The sequence below is a fragment of the Acromyrmex echinatior genome, chromosome 7 (genome assembly GCF_024713525.1).
Source record: "Acromyrmex echinatior isolate Ae372 chromosome 7, ASM2471352v2, whole genome shotgun sequence".
Taxonomy (NCBI): domain Eukaryota; kingdom Metazoa; phylum Arthropoda; class Insecta; order Hymenoptera; family Formicidae; genus Acromyrmex; species Acromyrmex echinatior.
Window position 1 is genome coordinate 11,574,707 of NC_141858.1, and position 9,950 is coordinate 11,584,656.

The 9,950-nt window shown below is 33.2% G+C and overlaps 2 protein-coding genes across 3 annotated transcripts; one reads left to right on the forward strand and one right to left on the reverse strand.

The window, feature by feature from the left end:
- Window positions 1-108: 108 nt before the first annotated feature.
- Window positions 109-5,646, forward strand: rngo (DNA damage inducible 1 homolog rngo). Of its 2 annotated transcripts, none has more exons than XM_087407626.1 (6): window positions 109-625; window positions 1,841-2,053; window positions 2,131-2,385; window positions 3,094-3,399; window positions 3,572-3,688; window positions 5,044-5,646. In XM_087407626.1, exons 1-6 carry the CDS (start codon window positions 361-363, stop codon window positions 5,064-5,066), a joined length of 1,179 nt encoding a protein of 392 aa, XP_087263752.1. In that variant the 5' UTR covers window positions 109-360; the 3' UTR covers window positions 5,067-5,646. The 2 variants fall into 2 exon arrangements, with proteins under 2 accessions (XP_087263752.1, XP_011061038.1); XM_011062736.2 differs by having other exon boundaries at window positions 111-625; window positions 4,018-5,646.
- A 1,620-nt stretch (window positions 5,647-7,266) lies between these two features.
- Window positions 7,267-9,919, reverse strand: LOC105149965 (uncharacterized). The gene is made up of 4 exons (XM_011062739.2): window positions 9,761-9,919; window positions 8,937-9,176; window positions 8,012-8,393; window positions 7,267-7,928 (listed from the first exon to the last, which is right to left on the reverse strand). The coding sequence occupies exons 1-4, from the start codon at window positions 9,841-9,843 to the stop codon at window positions 7,473-7,475; spliced, it is 1,161 nt and encodes a 386-aa protein (XP_011061041.1). The 5' UTR covers window positions 9,844-9,919; the 3' UTR covers window positions 7,267-7,472.
- Between the last annotated feature and the right edge of the window lie 31 nt (window positions 9,920-9,950).

The window sequence follows — 9,950 nt, forward strand, 5'->3', positions numbered from 1 at the left end:
TACGATTATTCCGGTAGAGGGCTATTTAAATTGCGTTCTAAAACTCATGGAAAACATTCCATACTTCACGATTATTTCGACAGAGGCCCTTCCTTTTTTTTTTTAAATATACGTTTCCAAACTCAATATTTTTGCTGAGTTGGTCTCGTGTTTACATCCGGAGGATGGCGGAGGACTCATCGTGAATAAGCTCGCCCCTCCCGCCACGTTGTACATCTTTGCTCATTTCTCGAATCTCGCTAGGGCCGAGAACACGTCGCCGTGGATCTTTCCCGGCATTTCCCCATCGACGGTGAGAGAGCGAAGCGGACGCGCGTCCCTCGTGTTTATCTGTAGAGTTCAAATCGTCCAGCACGAACGATGAAGGTAACGGTGACGACACTCAGCGACGATAGCGTCTTCGTCCTTGACGTGAGCGAGGAGCTGGAGCTAGAGAACTTTAAAGCGTTCTGCGAGATTGAGAGTGGCGTGCCGGCCCATGAGATTGTGATTGCGTTCAACGGTCTGCCACTTATGGACGACAAGAAGTCGTTGCGCGATCATGGGATCCGTGACGGCGATGCTGTCATCCTCCAGCATATGCATCAAAGCGGCAGCGATTTGAACTTGCAGCCCTTCAACAGAGGTAGATACCTACGAATGGTCCATTTATCGATTTTTGTATTTAATGGGAGTTCTACAATGACTACAAATTTGTAGTCGATAATCGAAAGTCTTAAACAGTCTTCACCTTAGTCATACAAGTTGGCTATTGGCCAACCAATTAAGTTTAGGTTTGCGACCTTATTTTAAGAGGTCCTAAGCTGTAAAACCGTAAGAATTGACCAATCATAGTAAATTATTTTTCTCATATTCAACCTGTGATTGGTCAATTTCTTAAGGCTTTACGGCTTACGACCTCTTAAAGTAGGATTGTGGATCTAGACTAAGGTCGGTATTCATAGTCTTATATTCAAGATCATTTTAAGTACAAGAACCAATCAGAAGACTGTATTAGCATCTTAAGACATTACTTAAGACGATCTTAAAATAAGAACCAACTATGAATACCAGCCTAAGACTTAGGATCATTTAAGACTTCCTACTACTAACTCATTGCAGAACCCTGATAAGACTATCTTAAGCTTTATCTAGTCTTGGGATGTTAATCCATTAGAGATCAATACTCATAGTTGATTCTTATATTTAAGACTATCTTAAGTACAGTCTTAAGATGTAATGAACCAATCAAGAGAGTTGCATTGGCATTTTAAGATATTACTTAAGATAAGGTATTACTTAAAATAAGAGCGAATTATGAATACCAGTCAAAGAGCTGTATTAGCATCTTAAGATAATTTTAAAATAAGAATGAACTATAAATGCTGCTTTATGTGTTAATAAAGCAAAAAAAATTTTACTTCATGTACAGCTCAAAGAATGTTTGTTATTAGATCTGATTTTTTTTCCCCCAATTGAACTTTGTTATACAATTTATCTTTTTTTTCTTTTTTTATTGAGGGAAAAATAAAGAGTGAATGATATAAGAAATATTTAAAGTTAAAAACAAACTAGCCTATTATTGATTTTTATGCTCTGTGTCTGATTGTAATAGCACTTTTTATCATTTATCTTGTTGATAGAGAATATAGATAAGCTTTAAAAGCTTTATAAGCTTAATCTTTGCTTTCTGTTTAATTATACATATCCATCAATCTCAATGTTTGATATATATATGTCGAATTTAATACTCCAAAACGTCATTGACAAATTTAATTTATCATCTCCTTTGTGTTGTACTCAGCAACATATATCTTATTAAAAAAATGAACATACTAAATTTGAAGAAACATCACTTTAGCCATTCCATTACTGGACTTCAGTTCCATCAGAGTTCCTGGGACCAGCAATAATCAGCGTCCATCACCGATCGCAAACAACAGAGTACAAAATCCCCGCAGCGAGGATGACCCAGCTATGATAAAAAACATGTTCCTGGCTAATCCAGATCAGCTGGCATTATTAAAACAAAATAATCCCAGATTAGCCGACGCGCTACTATCGGGAAATCTTGGTAAGTAACAATTTCGGATATGATAGTTTAATAATTTCCAATACTATATTTCTAGTCTAAATATTCATGTGTTATAGATAGATTTTCAACTGTACTCAGAGAGCAGATAGCCGCTAAAGAAGAACGACAAGCACAACGGCTGAGAATGATGAATGCTGATCCCTTTGACACCGAAGCACAGCGACTAATTGCTGAAGAAATTAGACAGAAAAATATCGAAGCAAATATGGAGGCTGCAATGGAGTACAATCCAGAAACCTTTGGCACCGTTGTTATGTTGTATATCAATTGTAAAGTCAACGGATTTCCGGTTAAAGCCTTTATTGACTCAGGTACATCGCTAATTCAAATGCTATTTCAGTAGCAAGTAAAAATGCGATTTTCTATGTGCATTTTACAAATACATAAATTTGTGATCAGAGGTTGAAATTGAGATTGAATTTACCAATCAAAGCAAAGTTTATTAAACTTGAGATTGATTTTCTTTCTTCTGATTAGTTAAGTTTCAATCTAATCTCAATCTCTAGCTTACACTTAAAATTTTCTTCAATCTTTTCTTAAACTAGCTTGAATTGTACTTGAGATTATTTTTACATATCTTTGTTTTATACTCGAGGGAAAGAAAGGAAGACTGAGTAAATGTCTATTTTTAAACATATATATCTCGAATGATCGTTCTGCATGGTATGCAGAAAAACAATTTAATTTTAGAACGTATGACCTCTGTTCGTGAAAACAGGAAAAAAAGACTGTTGTTCTTAATATTATATAAATATAATATATTACAATATATTTTGATCATCTCTAGAAACATTTATACAATAAAAACATTGGACAAAAAGTGCAAAATTGACTCTAATGTTCAGTTTTATCAATGCATATTAACTTTAATCTTGGTCTTACTTACTCTTCAACTTTTTCTAATTTTTAGAACTAAAAAAAGGATGAAGGGTAAGTTGAACCAGGATTAAAATGAAGCTGCATTGATGGAAATGAGAATATATATATATAAGTAATATTAAAAATTAATTGTAACCCAGGTGCACAAACTACTATTATGTCTGCTGCCTGTGCCGAAAGATGCCATATTATGCGTTTGGTGGACACAAGATGGGCCGGAGTCGCCAAGGGCGTTGGAATACAACGCATAATCGGTCGTATACATATGGTACAAATACAGATCGGCAATGACCATCTGACAACATCCTTCAGCGTTCTTGAGGAACAGCCTATGGACATGCTGCTGGGCTTGGATATGCTTAAAAGACATCAATGTTGCATAGACTTGAAGAAGAATGTCTTGAAGATCGGAACTACAGGCACTGAAACTCCATTTCTGGCAGAAGGTGCACTTCTTTTTTTGTAATTAATAAAATTTATATATATATATATATAAAGTTTTAAAATATAATAATATATAATCTCTCTCTTACATATACATATAACAAATTAATTAAAATTAAAGAAACGTTAGAATAAAAAATGTTGCAAATAATTTATTAATAATTATTTCTACAGGTGATTTACCAGAGTGTGCAAAATTAAGTGGAAACAATGATGAATCCTTAGATGACAGAGATCTCCAGCGAGCTCTCGAGGATAGCACGAGGGATGCTAAGAAACAGAGGCAGCATGGTAAGTGCGTATCAGCCTAGGCTGTCCTCTTAATCCTTTTGTCCTTTTTTTCACTTCATCTATTAAAAAAAATACTGTCTTTACACCTTTTCCCTATGCCTGGTCTGTTTTAGTATATTTTTGCCATTGCCTTCTTTAAATCGCCTATTCTTTAAATAAATTTAAATTATTAAATTTTTGTTTTTGAGCAACTTAAAGTTATGAATATCTAATTTGTATGATCGTTATTTATAACCTATGATAATTTAATTTTTTTTTTAACGAATATTATTTTTTTTCTACGATAATTTTTCTCGTCGATGATAAATGTTTTCATGGAAATTTGTTAGACGGGCAAGGCAGCAGTAATCAAGGGTCATCAAGGCCCGCTTTAGAGACTACAATTTATCCGCATGATCCGTTCACGGAAGCCACAGTCAAGGAACTGGAGGCTCTGGGTTTTACCAGGGCACAAGTTATTGCGGAATTGCGTAGATTTAACGGGGATAAAACGCAGGCTACTGCTGCACTGTTTGCGAAATCATTAAAATTTTGAATGTTAAAAATTGTTGCGTGCGATTTAAGTGTCATCGTAAACAAAGGGGCAGGCATAGAGTGAAATTGTGAATATATGTTAGGCAATAAAAATAGAACGACAAACAATGTTCAAAGCAATTTTTAAGTATCGTCTAAGCGTCGTCTAATCGCTGTTTGATACTTTTAATTGAGTTGATTTTCCGTTTTGTGAAATCATTGAAATCAAATGTTATCTTTAACATGGAACTTCTCCGCTTTTATTCTAATATATATTTATTTCAATATTAGAATGAATGTTGCGCATGCTATTCGCTTTCTAATATGTACAGTCATATAAAAAAAAAAGAGCAGTCCCAAAAAACAATATCATATTTTAAGTTTCAGCTGATTCACAAAACGGAGAAGACTGTAATATGGTTCTTCAATAAATGAAAATTTGATACATTGATCAGTTATGATGTAAAAAAACTTTCAGAAACAGATTGAAGATCGTTGAAAAACGTTGGAGAATATGCGCATCTCTCAGATTGAATTTTATAAAAATGCATAAATAATGCAGAAATTCCAGTTAAATTGATAAGAAATTATATTTGAAGTATACTTCTTTGTATATTTTCTTACACGTACAACGCCTAATTACATTATTTCCAAATAGTATAGTATATATATTTATATATATACTATACTACAGGGTCCGGCAAAATGATCTCCCACATTTTAATCAGTGGCGGTGCAAAATGTGGGAGATCATTTTGCCGGATCCTGTACTATGTAGTTAAGTTTGTTAAAAGAAGAATTAAATTGTTACGTGACCTAATATTTGACATAATTAATTGCAGTATGCATATTTGCGAAAATATGATTATATATTGAATATATCAAGATTTTATTTAGAATTCATACAAAAACAAGACTTGTGTATACATAATTGCGCTGAGGAGAATCAGCATGGTAAGCGATAAGATTTTTCTACACACCTCGAAAGATATGTATATCTTTTGCGGTATTGTTTGTAATTTTTCATTTAAGTGGTGAATATGGACAAATGTATATATATCTAGTAATAGTCTATTAATAGATTCTTACATCGCGAGTACGAAATGGGATAGACAGAATTTGCGCTTAGAACATCGACTTTATAGTTTGATAATGTTTCAGAGACTCGAATTTAATGTTGGACTCAGCTCAAACTCAGTTCCTCATTATTTACCGATGAAAAACGCTGACTTTGTATATAAAATGATAATAACAGGCGAATAGAAAAATTTTCCATTTTTTTACAAGATATTTGTTATAATAGCAGTTATATGAAGAAGTGTCTTCTACACAGGTGTGTACTCAATTTACAAATGTCGATTTTATACTGCTGCTATTTTTCTTTTGACAAGGTATTTAGTATATTATTATAATTTCTTTGTCATACAATAAAAACATGAACAATATGACTTGATTTATTTATCAGCTAAATATTCATTATTTAAACAAAAATGATAAAGATGTATCGCAGCTATATTATTTTATTTCTCAAATTGCACTTTAAAAAATATCTATTTATTTTGTGATATTGTGATCTTAGATAAAAAATTCAAAAAGGAGGAGAAAAAAAGGAAAATTATGTTTATAAACATTTATTATATTATATATCTGTACCTTTGCCTCTAGGATACTCAGATATTCAGATACTGAATGAAAGAGAGAGACATACATACAGATTTTAAATGAGTAACGTTCATACACAATTTCACTGTCTTTTTATATGCAATAATTTGGTAATTTGTTTGGTTTATAAACAAAAAAATATTTGTGTGTATGTGTGTATATATGTATGTATGTATGTATGTATGTATGTATGTGTATATATATATATATATATATATAAAATTTATATTAGAGGGTTGCATTAAAAGCTGTTCACGTTTAGATGGCAGTAGCTGCGAATGCTATGGTCAGAGACATCTGCTACTTATATCATTTTGAAGTGTGAACATTTCCTACTAAAATTCAGTCATCCTTGTTTACATATGTGCTTTTTTATAACTGAATTAAAATAGAACGTGATGAGTTGTTTTTCCGATGTGTACTTCAACACTATTTTGATTTGAAAAAAAGTGCAGCTGAAACTCATCGATTGCTTGCGGAAATTTATGGTGAATCTGCTCCATCGGAAACAGTATGTAGAGACTGGTTTCGACGATTCAAAGTGGTGATTGTGACGTTCACGACAAACAACGAACAGGTCAACCGAAAAAATTCGAAGATGAACAACTGCAAGCTCTATTGGAAAAAAATCTAGCTCAAAGAATTGTCTCAACAACTCAAAGTCGATAAATCAATTATTTTACGATGTTTACAAGCTATAGGAAAGATTCAGAAAGAAGAAAAATGGCAGCCACATGAATTGACCGAAAATGCCATTGCCAATCGTTTAAACATCTCAATTTCTTTGCTTGCAAAGCATAACAACAATTTCTTGTGGCGTATCGTGACCGGCGATGAAAAATGGATCTTTTTCAACAACCCAAAAAATCATGGGTTGATGCTGGCCAACCATCAATATCGACTCCAAAGCGAAATATTCACGGTCACAAAGCAATGCTCTGTATTTGGTGGGATATGGAGGGTGTCGTGTATTATGAGCTGCTTAAATCGAACGAAACAATCACCGCCAAGCGTTATCGACAACAATTGGAACGTTTGAATGATAATTTGATTTCAAAAACGACCATCAATTGCATCAAATCGTCGAAAGGTGATTTTACTCCATGATAACGCTCGGCCGCATGTTGCTATAGCCGTGAAACAAATACTGATGGATCTCGAATGGGAGGTTCTCCCGCACCCAGCGTATTCTCCGGACTTAGCACCAAGCGATTATCATCTGTTCCGATCGCAATATTCGATGCAACATGCTCTGGAAGATATATACTTCCATAATTATAGCGAAGTCGAAAATTGGGTTGCTGAATGGATTGACTCAAAAGACAGACCATTCTTTCGTCGTGGAATTCAACTTCTGCCTTCCTGAAAAGTGGCAAAAAGTCATAACTTCCGAGGGAAAATACTTTGATTGAGGTATTCATATATTTTGTTATTGAAATAAGTGCTCAAATACAAAGAAAAAACAGCGGCTTTTAATGCAACTCCCTAATAAGAATGACATTAAAAAAAATAATATTATACGGATGTAATAATAGCTTTATTGAAGTTTTGCTGAAGTTTTACTGAAGTTTTGCTGAAGTTTTACTGAAGTTTTGCTGAAGTTTTCTCCTCATAAGTTATCTGGCAACTCATCCTTCGTCCATGTGAGTTCCACGATTTTCCCCATGCGAGCGGACTCTTCACAGGCTGTAGCGATCTTACTCACCGCCAGGGTTTCTTTCGACGTGACCTGCGACTCAACCTTACCATGTATCACATCGAGGAAGTGATCAAACTCTCTCAGATAGCCGTTCATAAAACGGCTAGCGAATGAGTAGAAGATCGGAGCGGTGGTAATCCCTTGTAGTTCGTTATATGCATGAACAGAATGAAACTGTTCATTGGCGGCTTGCAGCATGCCCTTTGGACCGAAGGCTTCCAGTCGTTGATCATATCCGTATGAGCTGTTGCGCGATAAATCGATCATGCCAACTGTTCCTGATGGAAAATGTAAGTTCACTGCAACCGTGTCGAAGTCTCCAATGGCCTTGATTTCTGGGATATTTGCGTGAGCTAGGACCGAAACCTGTAATCCGTATTTTTTATCATTTTTTTAAATAGATATGATTTAGTATTTTTCTCAGTGTACTATATGTGTAAAAATCGTACCTTATCTGGGTATTCTCCGAGAACCCAAGTTATCATGTCGATATCGTGAACCAAGCAATCGTGGAAAATAGCACCGGATACTTTCAGATAGTCTAAAGAGGGCAGGGGAGAGTCACGGGAGACTGTTTTAATCATGTGGACGTGTCCCACCTCTCCTTTGCGAACTCGTTCTTTCAGATTCGAATAACTCGGATCGAATCGCCGATTGAACGCGCTAAATAGTGGTTTGCCAACTTTTTTGGCCATCTCGTAGCATTTAACGGTATTTGGGCGATCCTCTGCTATAGGTTTTTCACAGAACACTGCCTTTTTTGCTTCCAGAGCTTTAATAACTATACCTTCGTGTGTGTAAGTCGGCGACGCCACGAAAACCGCATCGACGCTTTACAAATGTGAAAAGCAGGCATTATTTGTTTGATTGTACAAATACATTTGTATTACAGATTTATATTGTCTAGATATAGAAATTGTGTAATTTATATTTACTTGAATAGGATCGATTAAATATTTATTAAACATAAAAATATATTTATTTGGTACAAAAAATATTAATTTGATTTAACAATCACTTCTTTTTATTAAGTAAATATTTATTTATTATAAGTAAATGTTTAGTAGATAATATTCAAATAAATATTTATTAATAATAATTTCTCAGTATATATCAATTAAGAAAACGCTGTCGAATAATTAACTTAAATAAACTTAAATTAAAATAAAAAATTAAGTACCTGTTATAATATAAATTTATATGAATAATATAAATTATATATTATAAATGATATAATATAAATTAAATGATATAATAATTATAATTTATATCAAATAAATATATTTTTATGTTTAATAAATATTTAATCGATTCTATTTAAGTAAATATTTATTGAAATTTAGGATATATTTTTTTATCAGTGTAGCTACTTACTTGGGATCTTTGAATACTTTATCAGACTGCTTGCTATTTAAGAAGGTAACGTTGTCCAGATGCCAGTACTTTCGCAAACTTGGCCAATTACTCTCGACATCATCAACGATATATAAAAGTTGGACACGTTTATTAGAATTCATAGTTGCTAAATGTATCGTCCCGGCACGACCCACGCCGAACAGAGCCACTTTAACTATAGGTTCGTTCACCGCTTTCAGGGCAAAGTGTTCTAAATATCTGCAAAAGATATTTCTCTAATGTCCATTTCTACCAGTGTCGAATAATTTTAATCTCTTAAAAGATTTAACAGTTTAATTTACTCTTCATTTTTTTCAAAATTAAAAAGAGATTAGAAAGAGATAAAAAAACTAAATTAAATTGAGATTAAATATTAATCAGTTTAACTTACTTTTAATATATATTTTAATATTAATTTATATAAATTCTACATTAGTAGAAGAGTCATTAGTAAAAAAATATTGGAAGTAAAGAAACATAAAATCTTGAAAAAATATAATTGAAATTTTTGGTCTCGAAAGTCTAAAGTGAAAAACTGCACCAATTGTTCACCTACATAATAGTCATTTATAAAATTAATTGAGAATTTGTTCATTTAAAGCCCATATGAATTTTGTTGCACATAGACATTTCTTGTATCGATTTTAAATTAAGAATAGAAATAAAATTTTAGGAATATAAAGGTAAATGTTCTTCAATAAGCTAAGGATAACTTCCATCAATCAAGTATAATATTTATTTTACAATGCATATCACTCCGATGCGAATTTATATTGTGTAATGATATTGAACTAATTACTCACTTCTTATACAGGTAATCATCCTCAGGTGGCGAAGGCTTCGGTTTGACGTAGGGAGATGTGTCCTTGAATTTCGCCGTTGCCATTATTACAAGTTATATGAATATATTTTGATTCTCCAAAATCTGTCGTGATTGAGAGACCGGTTTCTGGCCAACGATGCCTCGATAATAGCTTCTTATATACGAAAAGA

What these genes read in the sequence shown, in the direction of transcription:
- rngo (XM_011062736.2), top strand. Translation starts at nt 361, where the DNA reads ATGAAGGTAACGGTGACGACACTCAGCGACGATAGCGTCTTCGTCCTT. An exon ending in CTTGCAGCCCTTCAACAGAG is followed by an intron (nt 626 to 1,840) that starts GTAGATACCTAC and finishes ACATCACTTTAG; the next exon opens with CCATTCCATTACTGGACTTC. An exon ending in TAAGAAACAGAGGCAGCATG is followed by an intron (nt 3,689 to 4,017) that starts GTAAGTGCGTAT and finishes GAAATTTGTTAG; the next exon opens with ACGGGCAAGGCAGCAGTAAT.
- LOC105149965 (XM_011062739.2), bottom strand. Translation starts at nt 9,843, where the DNA reads ATGGCAACGGCGAAATTCAAGGACACATCTCCCTACGTCAAACCGAAG. An exon ending in GATGATTACCTGTATAAGAA is followed by an intron (nt 9,177 to 9,760) that starts GTGAGTAATTAG and finishes TATCTTTTGCAG; the next exon opens with ATATTTAGAACACTTTGCCC. An exon ending in AAAGTATTCAAAGATCCCAA is followed by an intron (nt 8,394 to 8,936) that starts GTAAGTAGCTAC and finishes ACATTTGTAAAG; the next exon opens with CGTCGATGCGGTTTTCGTGG.